Raw genomic sequence first — 18,456 nt, forward strand, 5'->3', positions numbered from 1 at the left:
ACTCCTGGCCTGAAGTGATCCTCCCGCTTTTGCCTCCCAAAGTGCTGAGGTTACTGGTGTCAACCATTGCATCTGGCCTTGGGATCCCTTTTCCTCAACACAGAGGCCTGGGCAGAGGGATCCCCAGTAGTACAGACCCACTACTGGAGACAGAGAACTGAGTGAGGTCAGCACCGGCCTCCCCCACCAGCATGGCTGCCGAGCCCATGGCCTAGTTTCCTCCCCAAGAAGAGCTAAGATCCCAGGGAAGAGGAAAATGAAGCAGAAAGCAGGAGGCTCCCCAGCCTGCAACCTGGCGGACAGACCTGGGATGGAAGGCTGAACCACACTGCATTTCTCACACAGTCCCTAGCACCGGCAGGACCCCATTCCGCTCACCATTGTCTGCCAAAGGGGACCCACTGGAAACACACTGGGCTGGACAGCTGGCGTGAGTGCCCACATGGGTGTCCTTGTAGAGCCTACCCTGTGTTCCCGTGGGGCCAGCACAGCTCCCTTCCTGCAGCACATCACATCCTGCAGTGTCAACAAGCTGCATCCTCAAATGCGCCCTGCAACACAGCCCCACCACAGGATGGCACTGTATCCCAGCCATTCCGAGGGGCCTTCCCACTGTTGAGGACTCTCCTTGGAGACATTTCTCCCATCCGCAGATGAAGGAAGTCAGCCTGGAATTTTACTAGAACCCCAAATCAAATACAGAATGCTAAACATCCTTTCTGTGCTGGGGGCGTGGGGTGCCTGTCCTAGCCAAGGGCTTCCCTCCTGGAAGCTCCAGCCAGTGCATGGAGCCCTCCCTTTCACAGACATCAAAGCCTCCAATTGACACCTGTACCCAGCCTGTGGCCCCAACGGTGACACGGCACAGCAAGGCACTGTCTGCAGTGGACAGCGTCACCCTCCCAACATGAGGACCTCACTCGGCACGGGGCACAGGCTTCACCTCTTCTTGGGTGCAAAGTGCACCACTGTCCCCCTGCCAACCTGCTAAAAAGCCGTCCACGAGCATGAGGGCCACAGCTCACAGAACACAGGCAAGATGCCAGTGAGGAGTCTTCAGTTGGGCTGTTTAAAACCAGGAGCAAAGACCATACTTTCAGGGATCATTTCCATAGTTCATTACCAAAGAACTTTCTCTGAACATGTAGGGCACTGGAAACCACGAGGAGTCAGCACAGCCTTCTTTCCTGAGCTGGCCCTTCCCTCTGCAGGGGCCACTCTGCCACAGGGGCCAACCAAAGTCAGCCTTGGCTGATGCTAGAGACCATAAAGTGGTTCCCATTTATGTAAAAATAAACAAACCTGAGTAGTTGCCTTTGGAAGTACATCCCCCAGAGCGGTGGTCCCCAACCATTTTGGCACCAGGGATCAGTTTGGTGCACAATTTTTCCATGGACCAAGGGTAGGGGAGTGGTTTCAGGATGAAACTGTCCACCTCAGATCATCAGGCATTAGGTTCTCATAAGGAGTGCACAACCCAGATTCCTCACATGTGCAGTTCACAATAGGGTTCGCACTCCTATGGGAATCTAATGCCCTGCTTATCTGAGAGGAGGAGCTCAGGTGGTAAAGTTCGCTCGCCCACCACTTACCTCCTGCTGTGTGGCCCAGCTCTTAACAGGCCACAGACTTGTACGGGTCAGTAGGCCAGGGGTTGGGGACCCCAGCCCGAGGGACAAAGGACTGGTGTTTAAACCAGCAGGCAGTCACCAGACAGGACACAGCACATGGAGACCAGAGAGAACTGGGCCGGGGCCCAGGCCCAGGTGGAGGACACAAAAGAGCAAGTGATGGCAGCAGGCAGCCAGCCTCACAGTGAAGCACGTCTGGTTCATGATAAACAGTGACAGGGCACGTTATGGCAGTTGAGACCACACACTTAAGATGGTGTTTGCAGAGACAATCCATTACACGTGACAACCCCCAATGGCACACTGGAAAACATCTCCTTCTTTAAAGTTACGGCAGATGCCCCTAACTCCAACACTGCCAAGTGTGGACTTCAAGTTCAGGAGGCCAAGACCCCAGAAGTTTTCTCCAAGATCAAGGTATGACAGGCTTTCCAACAGAAGGGCTACAGGGCTGAGCCCCACCCAGCACACCAGACTGGCCTTTCCCTCCACAGGGGCCACTCTACCACAGGGGCCAGTCAGCCTTGGCCGATGCCAGAGACCCACTCAATTGGCTACTGCCTCCTGCTCCAAAGCCAAGGTACTCTGGTGGTCTTCCTTTCTCTCCTCAAAACACAGAAAGCCCACCCTTCCTCACCACAGAAAAAAGCAGTGGCTGTTCAGGCCATAAGGCGCAGTGGAGCCTGCCTTGGCAGAGCCCACGCTGCCCAGCCCACAGCCGTGCATCAATACAACACTTAGCACCAGACACCCCTGGCCAGGCTCCCTCACCAGCACCAGCTCAGACACCTCAGCTTCAAGACCCACAGCAAAACACACACACGACCTCAGACACCAGGGTGTCTCCCGGGAACCCAGGCTATAGTGAGGTGCAGCACCCACCCACCTGCGCTGCAGACAGGCCTGGACATACACCTGGGGGGCTTTTACGCAAGCAGTGCTCACAGCACAGGGGCCCGTACACACACAGTCCTGCCATCTGGTCCAGGTTCCAAATGTGTTTTTTATTCACTATTTTTGATGACTATAAATAAGTGTTTCCACTATGGAAAAGAAAGTTAGCACAGTACATTTTCATGACTGGGGAATGGATTTTCTGAAGTCATCTTCAATAGGGCAAAAACTTAGAAACAAACAAAAAAAAAACAACCTGAATGTTGAATTCAGTTCTTTATATAACGTCCCTTGTAAAAATGAAAGAATAAAAACAAACCAAAAAAGAGGGGCAGGGTAAAATTTTTTAAAAAAAGGAAAGGAAAGAGAGGAAAAGGAAATAAAATAAGACGATTTATTGCTTCTCCTCAGCATCCTTCTTGGTCTCCTCCTTCACCGAGAGAGCTTCTAGCTTTTCCGCCACTTTTTCGGCATGATCATTTTTGCCTGATCCTGCTAAAACACAAGCAGTACAGTGAGAAAACAGAAGCACAGTGCATTCAAGCACATGGCCCTCGCCAGGACGGTCCCAAGCGCTGTCACCCACCCACAGTGGCTTGCCCGCCCTCAGGACAGACTCCTGCCTGGCCAAGCCACCCCTGGAGTCTGTCTTCTTGAAATTCAATGACCAAAGGAAGCCAAGTGGATGCATTCAAGCACTGCCTAGACCATGGTCAGGCTGCTCAGTGACATCTGGTCACTTGCCACCACAGCTGCAGTCCAGCCTCACGGCAGAGGTGACCAAGCCCTCTGAGAGACAAACCGAGGGCCATCATAAAGCACCTTCTGGTGAGCTCCAGGCAATGCCTGGACTCCAATGCCTGCCCAGTTGGATGTGAGGCCAGCAACACTGACAAGTGCTCAGGGGTCCCCAGGAAGCACCTGTGTCCCCAGGGAGCTGCATCGCCCTGGATAGGTGAGGCAGCCACAGCACTCTGGAATGTTTATCTGGCAGACAGAAAAAGCACCCGCCTGGAAGTACAGTCAGGTGCAGAGTGAGTCTGCAAAGAAGCACCCCCACCCATGGCACCACGTCACCTTTCTTTTCTCTCTCTTCGATCTCTTTCCTGCATTCTTCAAACTTTGTTTTGAATTTCTGTGCATCTGTGGAAGAGAGAGAGATTTCCTAAGAGCTGTGAGCAGTGGAAGGGACATGCTCTGCCGGGTCTGAAGAGTTGGGATTCACAGAAGACCCATTTCATGGTAATTTCTGACCTAAAAGGACTGGACCACCTGACATCGGCCCTGGCCTTTTGTCTCCTTCATCTAACTGTAACCATTAGGGCAGAGCGGTAAAGAGCACGGACCCTTGGGCAACCAAGGGGCATGGGCCTCTTTGCCACAGTCTTGGCTCCCAACCGTGTTGGAAGGGCTGCTGGGGCAGCCACTCCCAGAGCAAGGACAAGGTCACTCGGCACCAGACGGTCAGCTACCAGGCGCCAGTCCACAGTACCCACTGACTACTCTAGGAGCCACTGGACACAGCTTGGACGATCTGGACTGTAAAGACCTCTGAGCAGGGGAGAGATCAGCCTGGGCCTGTGGATCTCTCCACAGGAGAGATGCCAGCCCCTGCTGGCACCCAGGCAACCATGAGGGGCCCCTGGCCCCAGTAAGCCAAAGCCTGGCACAAGGATCAGCACTGGGAGGAAGCCCTGGGTTGGGCCTCAGGCTCTGCAACAACTGATGGGAACCGGAGCTTGGAGAGCAAACCAAAGTGCCAGCCACAAGGCGGCTGAGGGGGCACTGCTGTTTAGCAGCTACTTGGCACAGCTTTGAGTTTTAGGGGGAAGGCGCTGCTCGTGGCTTCAGTCGGGGCATGGCCCCCAAACGGCGGGGCAGGGCAACCCACACGACACACTTCCCAGTTACTGCCCCCTCTCCCCAAAAGGCAACAGCATTTGTTGCACATAAGCCGCCACACTGCCACGCAGGTGAGCCCTAAGTCGGGCAGGTCCCCAGGGCCCCTTGGCTCACTCTCAGCATTCAGGAAGCGGATGGCCAGCAGCTCTGGCTTGGGGCACTCGTCGGCGAAGTCAGCATGGGTGTTCCAGACCCAGGCACGGTCACTACCTGCATTGGGCTTCAGCTCCATCATCGGCGTGACTGAGGAGAGAGAAGCTCGTGAGGATGGTGGGATGACTGCAAAGGCCAGCCCACCCAGCCCTGGGCCACAGAGCACCCTGCTCACCAACCTGAGGGGTCTGCTTCAGACAACACGGGGATGGTCAGTCTGGGGTCGGAGAACCAGGCTTAGACAAAGTACCACAGGGCCTGAGTTTTATTCAAACCTCTTTGAAAATGCCCCATATTTACTTAAAACCAGGACCATCCTAACCAGGAATGGGCAGCCTGCTCCCTGACCGTAAAGCTATCTCTGCAAGGAGATCCTGAGCAGTGTTCAACACCACTTGGCACACAGAAAAGCAGAGCTGGCAAAGCAGGCCCCAGCTGTATCCCACGGCTGCACTCAAGCCCAACCCTGATCATCCTGACCCCGTCCGTGAAGTCAGAAGCCCTGGGTCAGACATCAGAGCACAAGCCAGGGGGTCCAGACTCTCCTGAGGGAACTCAACACATGGAGCCAGCCTGTCTGAAAGTGGGGGCAGCAGAAGGCTAGAAAGTGGGGCAATTGCCAGAAGGGAGCCCACTGGGGGCCACGGCCATGCATCCCCATGACTGATGCCTGGAGGACACAGGAGACAGAGCCACGGCCTGCAATGGACGCCTCCACCCCAACTGCCCAGGCACAGGCAGCCCCAAGGGGAGATGGCCCTGCAGGCGACCACTCTTCAGAACAGCTCCCTGAGAACCCGGACCATCCCAGGTGCCCAGGCCCAGCCCAGGCCACATGCACCCCCAGGATACCCCACATGTCACCATCTGAACTGGGAGCTGGGGGGTCTCACCTACTGCAGCCCGCCACAGCAGATGCAGGCCCCCTGCATGCCCCCTTCACACCCCGCCCCCGAGCCAGCCCACAGCCTCCCCAACACCCTACCCAGAGGGCATCCTCTACCCACTGCCACTTTCCCTGTCTACTAAGGGCCCATGATGGGCACAAGACACTAATGGCTACGCAGATGGCTCTGCCCAGATGCCTAGGGGCCCAGGACCAACTTATGATGCACACACAATAACCCACAACCTGACCAGGCTCTGGGAGCAGCACAGGGCATAAGGGAAGACCCCCCAAAGAAATTATTCATATTGGGCTCAAGGAGGAGGACCAGCCAGAGTACAAGCTTCCCCAGGACTAGATATGCTGGGCAGGGAGGGCGGGGAACCCAGGAGCCAGTTCCCAAGGAAGTCTGGCAGGTCAGGCCATGCAGCGAGGTACCATGGCACAGGCAGACCACTGTCTACCCCTCTGCATCGCCCTCAAGGGCTGAGCCACTCAGGCTCCTGCCAGCAGTCATCCTGCACCTGGGATGAGGGGCCCTGCCCCGCCGGACACACATCACACTCGGCAAATGACACTAGGGAGCTTACCAAGGGACACCCCAGGACAAGTGTATTTCCAACATGCCACCAAGCCGGGCAGCACAGGTTCAATCTAAGGACAGCTGGCAGCCAGGCACACTTGGGACAACCTATTGTCACTTCTTTGCAGGCCAGGCTGGACCTTTCACAGGGTGGCTGGAGCTCTTGGCTGAACCTGCCCAAGGGCCTCTACTTATGTAGCTTCACAGGCGCCCAGGACCTGGTCACCTTCTCAACCCCGTCCCCTCCCGTTTCCTCCCCAGGGAAGATCCTGGTGAGGGTAGAACGCACCATAATTGGGGAGGCTGGCGCCTGGGCACCTCACACATCTACCCTCACACCCCTAATCTCACGCGCGCACGCACACACACACCCCCCCAAACACCACATACCTTCAGATGCCACCCCCACCCCAGACACCACACAACCCCCCATACCACAACCCCCCGACACCACACACCTCCCGCCCCAGACACCACAAACCCCCCCAGATGCCCCCTACACACACCCGCGGATACCACACACACCCCTCCAGACACCACATACACACACATACACAAACAACCAGACACCACACCTTCAGACACCATACAAGTCCCCCAGACCACACATCTTCAGATACTACACATACCCCCAGACAACACACACCCCCCCAAAACCCAACACCCAACTACACACCCCCAACACTACACACATACCCCAGACCCCCAACCACACACCCCCAAACACCACAACCCCCCCCAAACACCCAACACTGCCCCCCAGATGCCCCCTACACACACCCGCGGATACCACACACCCTCCCCCAGACACCACACACTTTGCACTGCCCCCCCAGACACCACACATGCCGCGACACCACACCTTCAGACACCACATAGCCCCTCCAGACACCATATACACACCCCGAACACCCAACCACACCTGACACCACACACACACACCCACAAAACACTACACCCAACCACACCCCCAAACACACCCCCCAGATCCCCAACTATACACCCCCAAACACCACACCCAACCACACCCCCAGACCCCCAACTACACACCCCCAAACACCACACACCTCCCCGCCCCAGACACCACAAACCCCCCGACACCAAACACTGCCCTCCAGATGCCCCCTACATACCCCCCCAGATATCACAGACACACCCCTCCAGACACCACACTTTGCATGCCCCCAGACACCACACACTGCCCCGTCCCAGACACCATAAACCCCCCAGACACCAAACACCGCCCCCAGATGCCCTCCAGACACCACACACACACCCCAAGACACCACAACCCCCCCAGACACCACACATGCCATGACACCACACTTTCAGACACCACATAGCCCCCCCGGACACCACATACACACCCCAACGCCACACACACACACCCACAAAACACCACACCCCCAAACATCAAACCCCAAAACAACACACCCCCCCGAACCCCAACTATACACCCCCAAACACCACACCCAACCACACCCCCAGACAACACACCCCCCAGATACCACATACACACCCCCAAACACCACACCCAACCACAGCCCCAGACACCAGACCCCCAACTACACACCCCCAACCACACACCCCAGACACCACCGCCAGTAGACACCAAAGCCCCCCAGATACCACATACGTACTCCCCATCAACCCCCCAGACACCACCCCCCACCCCCCAGACACACACACACACACACACACACACACACAGCGCCCCCTTGCCCTGCAGCACTCACTCCTCGTCCCGAGCCCAGCCTGGGCGCCGCGTCCTCCCATCAGGGCCCGTCTGGCTGACTCCACACCCCCGTGTGCTCTAAGCTTCGCTGCGGGCCTGCTCTGAGTTCAGAGGCACGTCTGAAAAACGTATTTCTGGTTTTAAATTCAACAAACACACCACAAACTTGCACTCCATGTAATAACACGCTCCCCAGTTCCCCGTCAGCCCTGAAAGAATCTTCCCGAAGGTCCCAGGCTGAGCTGCTGAGGACTGTTGGGCCCAGCATGAACGCCCGCCCAAGGCCACCTACTGTAGTGGTTGGCACAGATCTTCAGGGTCTTGTCCCTCCGCATGAGAAGGCGGATGGCCCCTTTCTCCTTGTGCTTCAGGAGCTTGACGTCACCAGTGCCTCGCTCCTTCCATTCTGGGAGATCGTTCTCTGAGGCAAATCGGAACAGTTTTGCCCGCCTGCAAGAAAAGCCATGAGGTAAGAGTGCAGACCTGCGGCCCACATGCAGGGCCTGCTCGGGAGGACACAGAACAACTCTGCACTGCAGGACCCGATGCCTCCACAAACGCCCCAGCCCCTCTTCAGGCTCCAAGAACTGCCTGTCACGACACCACCAGAAAGTGCAGCAGCCCAACAAACTCCAGGTCATCTTGAATTCCAGTTCCACAACCAAAAGAATTAAGATGACCAGGCGAGGTGGCTCACTTGTAATCCCAACATTTTGGGAGGCCGGGGCAGGTGGGTCATCTGAGGTCAGGAGTTCAAAACTAGCCTGGCCAACATGGTGAAACCCTGTCTCTACTAAAAATACAAAAATCAGCTGGGCGTGGTACCTGTAATCCCAGCTACTCAGGAGGCTGAGGCATGACAATCACTTGAGCCCAGGAAGCAGAGGGTGCGGTGAGCGGAGATCGCCCCACTGTACCTACAGTCACAATATTTCCCCCAGTGGAGACCAGCTCGGGCAAAACAGCAAGAAACCATCTCTACAAAAAGATAAAAAATTAGCTGGATATGATGGCTAACACCCATAGTCTCAGCTACTCAAGAGGCAGAGGCAGGAGGATCCCTTGAGCCCAGGAGTTCAAGGCTGCAGTGAGCCATGATCCCACTGCTGCTCTCTAGCCTGGGTGAGAGTGAGACCCTATTTAAAAAAAAAAAAAAAAAAAAAAAAAAAAAAGCCGGGCATGGTGGCTCACTCCTGTAATCCCAGCACTTTGGGAGGCCGAAGTGGGGGGATCACCTGAGGTTAGCAGTTTGAAACCAGCCTGACCAACATGGAGAAACCCCATCTCTACCAAAAATACAAAATTAGCCAGGCATGGTGGGACGTGCCAATAATCCCAGCTACTGAAGAGGCTGAGAGAGGAGAATCCCTTGAACTGGGAGGCCAAGGTTGCAGTGAGCTGAGATCGCACCATTGCACTCCAGCCTGGGCAACAAGAGCGAAACTCCATCTCAAAAAAAAAAAAAAAAGAAAAAAAAAACAGGCCAGGCTTGGTGGCTCATGCCTGTAATCCCATCACTTTGGGAGGCCGAGGCAGGCCAATCATGAAGTCAGGAGATTGAGACCATCCTGACTAACTCGGTGAAACCCCATCTCTACTAAAAATACAAAAAATTAGCTGGGCGGGGTGGCGGGCACCTGTAGCCCCAAATATTCAGGAGGCTGAGGCAGGAGAATTGCTTGAACCTGGGAGGCGGAGGTTGCAGTGAGCTAAGATCATATCACCATACTCCAGCCTGGGCAACAGAGCAAGAATCCGTTTCAAAAAAAAAAAGAGAGAAAAATGGCCCAATGTAGGGAAAGAAGCCCCCTGGGTGGGCTGGGCATCCCATGGTCACTGTGCAAGAGCACCCCAGCCCCAGAGATCTGCAGGGACAGCATGGATCAGGTGCGGGCCAAGGACCTCCGTCACACCACCAGAAAGCGCAGCAGCCCAACAAACTCCAAGTCATCTTGAATTCCAGTTCCAGAACCAAGAGAATTAGATGACCGGATGCGGTGGCTCACGCCTGTAATCCCAGCATTTTGGGAGGCCGAGGCAGGCAGGTCACCTGAGGTCAGATGACCCACAGAAGAGGCCCAGGCCTCTAATCAGGCAACAGGTCCTGGCCAACACCCGGCCCTCCTGCCCAGGAACAGCCCCTCCCGCTGGGGACCAGGGCACCCAGAACCTAGCAATGCACTCAGGGCTCAGGCTGGCGCCCTCCTTCTGGGCACAGCTCCACCTGCCTCTCTCAGACGACTCCACTCTCTGCCCCAACATGATTCTGGCAAGAGACTGTCTCACAAGGTTCCCCAACAGGACGCCCCTGAGGCTTTACCGCAAAGACCCGGGCCCACCCTGCTGGCCTCACCTCCCTCAGGGAGAGCCTGGGCCCAGGCCACCAGGAGCACCTCCCACCCGACGTGGGCAGTGAGAGGATAGAGGCAAGCACTTCACCCCAGCAAGGAGCTACTCCCAAACGGGCTGCAGCAATGCATCAGCAGAGTGGAGACATGGCCACCCAGTGGCTTCAGGGAGATGTCCATCACGCTCTGTGACCAAAGGGTGACACACAGCTCTCCTTTCCCAGGTATCCCTCCTGGCCCCTTTCCTTAGAGAAGAAACTCACAGTAGGAATGACTCTCTCTGGTTCCCTCTCCCACCCCAGAGCAACCAAACCTTAACCTGTACTCTTAAAGCTACTTCAAGGGTGGGGGGTTCCGTGAACTTGAACAGGGAAAAACTACAATCTCATTTCACTACGGTGTGTAACTAAACATGATGTTTGTTGCAATCCTGAGTGTAGGTGACAGGCCAGTCTCTGCAGTGCTGTGACGCTGTCACAAGACACAAGGCTGGTATCCACCACTGCAAATAGCTCTTAACTGAAAGTGTCAAGAAGCACACGTACAGAATCTTTTCAGGTGTTTTTGATAACTAAACCATCACCTATTTTCACGTGTAATCACAGTATTACGTTGTGTATTAAGGGTGGGCCAGGCGAGGTGGCTCACGCCTGTAATCCCAGCACTTTGGGAGGCTGGGGCGGGCAGATCAAAAGGTCAGGAGATCGAGACCATCCTGGCTCACAAGATGAAACCCCGTCTCTAATAAAAATACAAAAAATTAGCCGGGCGTGGAGTCCCAGCTACTTGGGAGGCTGAGGCAGGAGAATGGCGTGAACCTGGGAGGCGGAGCTTGCAGTGAGCTGAGATCACGCCACTGCACTCCAGCCTAGGCGATACAGCGAGGCTCCATCTCAAACAACAACAACAACAACAAAAACACCGGGTGGGGGATTTATAAGCTTCACAATGCCAAAGAACTCTGCTGCAAAAAGTTAAAATCCCCTGCTCAACCAAAGGGACTCCCTGGATCCTCAGAAGCCAGTGGCAAGAAACAGCAGTGGGGCCGCCATGTCAGTGAACAGAGCAGCAATAATGGGATGCCCTTCATGCAACTGGCTGCAGGGCAGCAAGGGCACCTGGTGAAGATTCATAAAAGCAATGGGTTAAATTTCCACATGGGATTAGTCATCAAGCAACTTTAGGCCCTTTCTTTAAAGAACCTCAGTCTGATTAAAAGTCAGGCCAAGACCTTAACACCCAAAAAAGCTGTAACTTCAACCTTAAAGGGTCCTATTTCTGGGACATCAGATTACTTACATTTTAAAAAGTTCCTCTTCATCTTCTTCCAGCGTTTTAATTTCTTGCTCAGGAAGAGAAACTATTGGCTCAAACTGAGGGTCATGGTTGGATTCGTCTGTATTCTCAGTGGAAGTATCATGGTCCTCATGAGTGTCCTGAGGAAATACAAAGAGGTTACACTGCTGGCCTATGGATCCGGCTCACAGCCAGAGCCCAACCAGTGCCTGCAGTGGTCTGCCCCCCGACAGTGAAGGGACTTCAGCTACAAGGATGGGCTCCACCCCAAAGCAAGAAATTAGGCCCTCTCTTCCACACTAGGAAAGGTTTGCATTTACGCCCAGCTCCATACACTCAGTGCATGAGCCTACAGCGAGACACCCGAGTTTGGGGCCCCTCCCCCAGATTCACAGACATCAGTCAGATCTGTGCACAGACTGATGGGGGGCCCTACAACTCCGCCAGCACTTGCAGAGTGGCCTGGGAGTAACTGCCTCATCTCTTTGAGCATCAGTTTCTTCCTCATCCATAAAATGCAGACGATACCTGCTGTGTGAAGATCAAAGGACACAATGATGGGTCGAAATAGATTTTGAAATGTTACTTTAAAGTAAAATGTAACTATTTCAGCTTTTACTAATTAGGAAATAGTTGTGCTCTTGCTTACTAGAATGAAAAAAGTCGCTACAGGACTGGTAGTATTTACATTGGATTCATAGCTCTGCCAGCAATTTTTTCACAGTTCAAGAAATTAAGTTAGTAACTAGATAAATTGTACCGGTGAAAGTCATGAAATCCTGACCCAATTTAGAGGATAAGAGAGCACCAATAATCATATTTTAGGTTCGAGTCTTCCAGAACACGTGCCTTGGTCACCCAGAAGTCCATAAGAGACCTAAGACTTCACCACTAGACTCAAACTGGAAAAGAAAACATAAGCTTTTCGCTGCTCTTCTGTGTTTCCCACAGCACTGCGGCTCTGCAACGGCCCGCACTCAACCATACACCTCAGCCAACAAAGCCGCCGCCTGGGTCGGCGCGTCCAGGACCTGTGCCCCACGCTGGAACGCGAGCTTCTGCCACAGAGGCCAGAGCCGGTTCCAGACGTGAGAACCGAATGAATGAAGTGCTGCGTGGGCGACGGAAGGAATAAATGCACCGTACTAGTGGGAAGCCCCAAGTGGGCCGAGCCGGAGGAAACCCGCCGCCCGCACCAGTTCCCGGAGGCTGGGGCCGCCCCGCGTGGCGACGGCCGCCCCCAACCCACCCCAAGGTCACGCGGGCGCCCTGCAGCCCCCAGGCCTCTGCAGAGCCTGCACCCCCAGAGGCCCCAACTCCGCAGGCCTCGAGCCCCCAAACCCCACGCGTCCCGACCCCGCGCCACCGAGGCCCAGCAGACGGCCGAACCTGCAGGCCGGCGGGGGTTGGTGGCTGCTGCGCGGGCCGCCCACGTGGCCGCTGATAACGGCCCCGGTCCCACCGGCCCCGCCCGCCCACCCTGTCCCCGCTTGGGCCAGGCCGCACCTTGGCGGCCGCCATGGGGGCGCGGCGGCGGCGGCGGCTCGGCTGGGTCGGTCGTCGCTGGCTCCGCGGCCTCTGGGCGGCTACTCGTAGCTCCTTCCCTCCGCGTCTGGCGCCGGCGCCTCCCGCCCGCCCGCTCTTCCCTCCGCCCCGCGACCCGAACCTCGACCCCTGACCCCAGCGGCGGGAAACGCGCCGCGATTCAAAACCAGTACAGCTTTATTGGCTCAGGCGGCGGACACTCTCATTGTCCGGCCCGCCCCGCGCTTCCCGCCAAAACGCCCGTGGCGCATGCCCGGCCCGCCCGTCAGCCAGAGGAGCGCGCATTCCCGGCGACCCCTGCGCGCACTTCCGTCCCGGCCACGCGCGCCCCAAGAGCTGGCTAAAGTGGTTGGAGCCGGCGCGTGGCTATGATGTTGCAGGAAGTCAGGATCATAGAGACGCTCGGCCTCCGCGGCACGCGCTGGCGGACTAAGAGTGGCTGGCGAAGCGTGCGGCCGGCGCGGGCCCCTGGCGGGCGGGCGGTGCAGCCCGAAGCCTGAGACCAGGACCTGAGCACCGCAGGTTCGAGTACCGCCCCATCTGGGTCGAAGCCGGGGCTGGCGGCGACCTCGCGGCGTTGCACTGGCTCTCTGAGCACTTCCCCTCTGAGCACTTCCCTTGTGACAAGCCCAGGACGAGGTGACCAGGCGGCCCCCGTGGCACCCCTGGTCTAGGCGGAGAACCGCCTGAACGATGAGTGAGAACCTCGACAACGAGGTAGAGTGCGGGGAGACGCTGAGTAGAGACGGGGATGGGGTGGGAGGAGGCGGGGTGGGGCAGGAAACCTGCCAGAGAATAGGTGGGGACGAGGAGGGTGCGATGGGGGAGGAAAGGAGACGGGAATGGGGTCGGGAGGGTAGAATGGGGGAGGGGAGGGGCAGGGTTGAGTGCAGAGTGCACCGACGGAGGTTTGGGTGTGCCATAGGGGAACCTGGGGGGCCAGGCCCCAGGGTCTAGTCCTCACCGTAGCACCCCATCTGTCCCCACACAGGGCCCAAAGCCCATGGAGAGCTGTGGCCAGGAGAGCAGCAGTGCCCCGAGCTGCCCTACAGCCTCGGTGCTCCCTGCAGACCCGGCAGCCCTGGAGGAGGTGGAGAAAGAGGGCGCTGGAGCAGCTACAGGGCCGGGGCCTCAACCTGGGCTCTACAGCTACATCAGGGATGACTTGTTTACCTCTGAGATCTTCAAACTGGAGCTGCAGAACGTGCCTCGCCACGCCAGCTTCAGCGACGTCCGGCGCTTCCTGGGCCGCTTTGGCCTGCAGCCCCACAAAACCAAACTCTTTGGGCAACCACCCTGCGCCTTTGTGACATTCCGCAGCGCTGCAGAGAGGGACAAGGCCCTGCGCGTTTTGCATGGTGCCCTCTGGAAAGGCCGCCCACTCAGTGTGCGCCTGGCCCGACCCAAGGCCGACCCCATGGCCAGGAGGAAGCGACAGGAGGGTGAGAGTGAGCCACCGGCAACACGAGTGGCCGACGTGGTGACCCCTCTATGGACAGTGCCTTATGCTGAGCAGCTTGAGCGGAAGCAGCTGGAGTGCGAGCAGGTGCTGCAGAAACTCGCCAAGTGAGTGAGGGCGCAAGACACCCCTCCTGGCTGGGGCTCTGCCCGGCCCTGTGCTTCCTCAGCCTGCCTGTGCACCAGTCGGGAGGCCCAGCACAGGATCTGGCGGCCCCTTTGGGAGCTAGCGAGTGGCACACCCATGTTACAGGGGGCACAATGAGGTCCGAAAGGAGGGATTGGGAGCCTGGACATTGGGGAGTGGCCTAGCATGGGTGGGGGACAGTAGGTGGAGTCCAACCACAGATCTGCTCTTCTTACAGGGAAATCGGGAGCACCAACCGTGCCTTGCTGCCCTGGCTGCTTGAGCAGAGGCACAAGCACAACAAGGCCTGCTGCCCACTGGAGGGGGTCAGGCCATCACCCCAGCAGGTCAGGCTAGACTTCGGTGGCCACAAACCCCTATCCCGGGATTTGAAAACTTTGCTTTTGCTCACCCTTCCTGTTGATCTTTTTGTTTTCTCTGGTAACTTATCACATAGCTATCAGCTATTCCTCTTGTTTGACTGCCAGCCCCTGTGGGGAAATCAGGGTTTCCAGGCACAAGTGCTGGACAACCAGGGTAAGGTGCAGCTGTCTCTCCCTGCAGACTGAGTATCGTAATAAGTGTGAGTTTCTGGTTGGCGTCGGGGTGGATGGGGAGGATAACACCGTGGGCTGTCGGCTCGGCAAGTACAAGGGCGGGACGTGTGCTGTGGCGGCCCCGTTTGACACCGTGCACATCCCCGAAGCCACCAAGCAGGTGGTGAAGGCCTTCCAGGAGTTCATCCGGTGAGGACCTGTGACGGGGCTCCTGGGAAGTCCTGTGTGGTGTGGGAGCAGAGGGTGGGGATCCCACCCAGGGAATTCTGGAGTGCCTGCCATTTCAGCCAGTTGAAGGAAGGTGTGGCCAGAGGAGAGAGCAGGGGAGCTGCTTCCCCAGTCCCGGGCACTCAGGCCAGCTCGTGATCCCCACAGGTCAACTCCATACTCGGCATACGACCCAGAAACATACACCGGCCACTGGAAGCAGCTGACTGTGCGCACCAGCCGCCGCCGTCAGGCCATGGCCATTGCCTACTTCCACCCCCAGGTCTCAACGGGGGCCCTGCCGGGGGAGGATGCCTGGCCTGGGTGGGCCTCGGCACAGCCTGATGGGACCTTTTCACCACTTATTCCAGAAACTGAGCCCGGAGGAGCTGGCAGAGCTGAAAGCCTCCCTAGCACAGCACTTCACAGCAGGGCCAGGCAGGGCCAGTGGAGTGACCTGCCTCTACTTCGTGGAGGAGGGACAGCGGTGAGGAGCCCGAGTGGGGCGGGGTGGGTCCCTGCAGGGACTGTGACACTGAAGGACCTGCACCTCCGCCCACAGAAAGACTCCCAGCCAGGAGGGCCTGCCCCTGGAGCACATGGCTGGGGACCGGTGCATCCATGAGGACCTGCTAGGGCTGACCTTCCGGATCTCTCCGCACGCCTTCTTCCAGGTAGCCCTGAGTCCCTGGTGGGCATGGGGACATGTTGAGGAAGGCCTGGCGCACCATCAGGACGTGATGGGAACAGTGGGCTCAGGTGGGAAGATTTGGGGGAGCATCCAGGCAGGGAAGCCACAGGGGAGGTGAAGTAGGAAAGAGGTTGGTCATCACTGATTTGACTTGTGACAGTCTAGAGGTACACATGGTAGTGGCCCTTGTCACAGGGAGGATGAGGAGTGGCCCTCAGTGCACTACCACGGGGTGCTGCTCTGGGCTTGGCAGGAGGGAGGCCATGGTGGCTTCTGGACTGGGAAACACTGTTTCACTGTCCGCTCACTGCTGCAGGAAGGCTGTGGGGACCTGGAGCAGCCCTGTTTTTGGAGACAGGCCCAGCAGGACCTCCTGGAGGGCCAGGTGTAGGGGTGGGAGCTGCAGTTGGGTGAATCCAGGGACCCTGGTGTGAGTTATGGGAGGCAAAGCCCCCTTGCTGGGGCAGGGAAGGTGCACTCTACTGGCCTGTGGGGCCTCGTGAGCCCTCAACCAAGCGGGGCAAGGAGGAGGCTGTGCTCAGCACAGGCTTGGCTTTTAAAGCTGGGGGCTGGGTGAGGGCATCAGCAAGGCTGATCCAAGATGGGGTCAGGGATGGGGTTGGGCACCAAGGTAGGGGAGTGGGCGCCAGAGGTCCCAGCAGGATTGAGGGACCAGGAATGTGGGCCTCAGAGGGCGCCAGTGGCACCACAGGAGAGGAGCCACTGACATGCTGGGCACTGCCTGCCCCCAGGTGAACACACCCGCAGCTGAGGTGCTCTACACGGTCATTCAGGACTGGGCCCAGCTGGATGCAGGGAGCACGGTGCTGGACGTGTGTTGTGGCACCGGCACCATTGGCCTGGCCCTGGCCCGGGTGAGCCCTCCCGCGCTGCCGAGGGCACCCTCTTCCCACCCCCAAGACCCGCACTGACCCCAGCTCGAAGGCATTGCAACTGACTCCATCATGCCCCAGGCCCAGCTCCTCTTTGCTGCCCTCGGCCCCATGCACTCCCCTCCCTGAGGTAGCCCTGGGTGGGGCGACACCACACTTTCCTGTTTCAGAAGGTGAAGAGAGTCATTGGGGTCGAGCTATGCCCAGAGGCCGTGGAGGACGCCCGGGTAAACGCCCAGGACAATGGTGAGTGGCAAGGCCGAGGGTGGGGGTGGGACAGGGGCAGCCGCCACCCCTGCTGCAAGCGTCAGCCACGGCCAGGGCTTGAGGGCTACCCAACAGGTAGAGCAAGCGAACAAGCTCTTTGGCTAGGGGTTCCCCAGGGCTGGCCCTGCTGGGAGGGCATGCGGCCCTCTGACAGGCCGCCGTGCCATCTCTTCAGAGTTGAGTAATGTGGAGTTCCACTGCGGGAGGGCCGAGGACCTGGTGCCCGCCCTGGTGAGCAGACTGGCCTCCCAGCACCTTGTGGCCATACTGGACCCACCCCGTGCCGGCTTGCGTGAGTGGCTTTTGCTTGAGGTGGTGGCATGGGAACGAGGACACATGGGGTGACTCACCAGGTTGTGGACTCTCTGGCTGTGGGGACCCAGCTGGTATTTGCCTCCTCAGATTCCAAGGTGATCCTGGCCATCCGCAGAGCCGAGAACATCAGGCGACTGCTGTATGTCTCATGCAACCCCCGGGCAGCCATGGGCAACTTTGTGGAGTGAGTGTCAGCAGGGGCCTGGACGGGGGCCAGGCCTGGCACCAAGCCCCCAGCTCCCACAGGAGCCCGTGACTAGCCCATCGGCTGACCTTGGCACCTGCCTTTTCCCCCCACAGCCTCTGCAGAGCCCCATCTAACCGGGTGAAGGGCACCCCCTTCCGGCCAGTCAAGGCCGTGGCAGTGGACCTGTTCCCACAGACCCCGCACTGTGAGATGCTCATCTTGTTCGAGAGGGTGGAGCACCCCAATGGCACAGGGGTCTTGGGGCCCCACAGCCCTCCAGCTCAACCCACACCAGGACCCCCAGATGATACCCAAGAAACTGGGGCCTTCCCCTTATCCTAGGCCCAGGACCCATCATGGGGACAGGAGCTGAAGGGCTCCCAGGGCCCCAGGGGCGGCAAAGGCATGGCTTGCTGGCCAGGATATTCAGAGGTAGGCAGCCAAAGGGCACAGAACCCTGCGCCCCACCAGGATTGGCCTGCTGCTGGGGGCCGGGGGCCTGACCAGGAAGGCAGATGGGCTCCTGCAGCCTGTTCCCCACCCGCGGGGTCTTTGTGGACTAGCCAAGGCTATGAGGGCCAGAATAAAAAACTGCTCAATGAGGGGTATTTCTGTGATGAGAGCCAGGGGTTGAACACAGGGCCTGGGTGCCAGGGAAAGGGTCAGACAGCCTGGGCAGCTCTGCAAGCCCCTCTGCACAGCTAGGGGAGTCAGGGCATAGAGCTTACTTTTAAACAGAATGTTGGATTTGATACTTAAACTTGAGGAGGCAGAGATAAGT

The 18,456-nt window shown here is 57.8% G+C and overlaps 2 protein-coding genes, 1 non-coding gene and 1 pseudogene across 10 annotated transcripts in view; 2 read left to right on the forward strand and 2 right to left on the reverse strand.

Annotated features, from left to right (window-relative positions):
• The first annotated feature begins 1,084 nt into the window (after positions 1 to 1,084).
• On the forward strand, positions 1,085 to 1,276 carry LOC126929959 (uncharacterized; annotated as a pseudogene).
• A 1,338-nt stretch (positions 1,277 to 2,614) lies between these two features.
• Positions 2,615 to 18,456, reverse strand: part of RANBP1 (RAN binding protein 1) — a 290,326-nt gene continuing 274,484 nt past the window's right edge. For 5 of the 7 annotated variants that reach the window (XM_050746250.1, XM_050746251.1, XM_050746244.1 and 2 more), the window contains exons 2-6: positions 12,935 to 13,042; positions 11,432 to 11,568; positions 8,077 to 8,234; positions 4,542 to 4,670; positions 3,322 to 3,668 (exon numbers count right to left, since the gene is read on the reverse strand). In XM_050746250.1, coding sequence (XP_050602207.1) covers positions 3,337 to 3,668; positions 4,542 to 4,670; positions 8,077 to 8,234; positions 11,432 to 11,568; positions 12,935 to 12,949 — 771 coding nt within the window. In that variant the 5' untranslated portion in view covers positions 12,950 to 13,042 and the 3' untranslated portion in view covers positions 3,322 to 3,336. Of the gene's footprint in view, positions 3,021 to 3,321; positions 3,669 to 4,541; positions 4,671 to 8,076; positions 8,235 to 11,431; positions 11,569 to 12,934; positions 13,043 to 18,456 lie in introns of those variants that run through there. The other 2 variants (XM_050746246.1, XM_050746245.1) reach the window with 2 other exon arrangements.
• LOC126929933 (small nucleolar RNA SNORA77) lies at positions 3,445 to 3,569 on the reverse strand. Its single transcript, XR_007717365.1, has one exon. It is a non-coding gene; the product is annotated as a small nucleolar RNA SNORA77 (small nucleolar RNA).
• On the forward strand, positions 13,299 to 18,274 carry TRMT2A (tRNA methyltransferase 2 homolog A). 2 transcript variants are annotated; one of them, XM_050746093.1, is made up of 12 exons: positions 13,299 to 13,690; positions 13,965 to 14,539; positions 14,797 to 14,905; positions 15,123 to 15,304; positions 15,491 to 15,605; positions 15,694 to 15,809; positions 15,885 to 15,996; positions 16,766 to 16,888; positions 17,077 to 17,152; positions 17,349 to 17,465; positions 17,576 to 17,672; positions 17,789 to 18,274. In XM_050746093.1, the coding sequence occupies exons 1-12, from the start codon at positions 13,667 to 13,669 to the stop codon at positions 18,015 to 18,017; spliced, it is 1,875 nt and encodes a 624-aa protein (XP_050602050.1). In that variant the 5' UTR covers positions 13,299 to 13,666; the 3' UTR covers positions 18,018 to 18,274. The 2 variants fall into 2 exon arrangements, with proteins under 2 accessions (XP_050602050.1, XP_050602051.1); XM_050746094.1 differs by having other exon boundaries at positions 17,576 to 17,627.

Source organism: Macaca thibetana, chromosome 10 (genome assembly GCF_024542745.1).
Source record: "Macaca thibetana thibetana isolate TM-01 chromosome 10, ASM2454274v1, whole genome shotgun sequence".
In the NCBI taxonomy this organism is placed as follows: Eukaryota; Metazoa; Chordata; class Mammalia; order Primates; family Cercopithecidae; genus Macaca; species Macaca thibetana.

Bases quoted from the DNA above. Each gene is read 5' to 3' on its own strand.
- TRMT2A (XM_050746093.1), top strand. From the start codon at position 13,667: ATGAGTGAGAACCTCGACAACGAG. The intron at 15,810-15,884 runs GTGAGGAGCCCG...CTCCGCCCACAG, and splicing joins TTCGTGGAGGAGGGACAGCG to AAAGACTCCCAGCCAGGAGG. The intron at 17,673-17,788 runs GTGAGTGTCAGC...TTCCCCCCACAG, and splicing joins GCCATGGGCAACTTTGTGGA to CCTCTGCAGAGCCCCATCTA.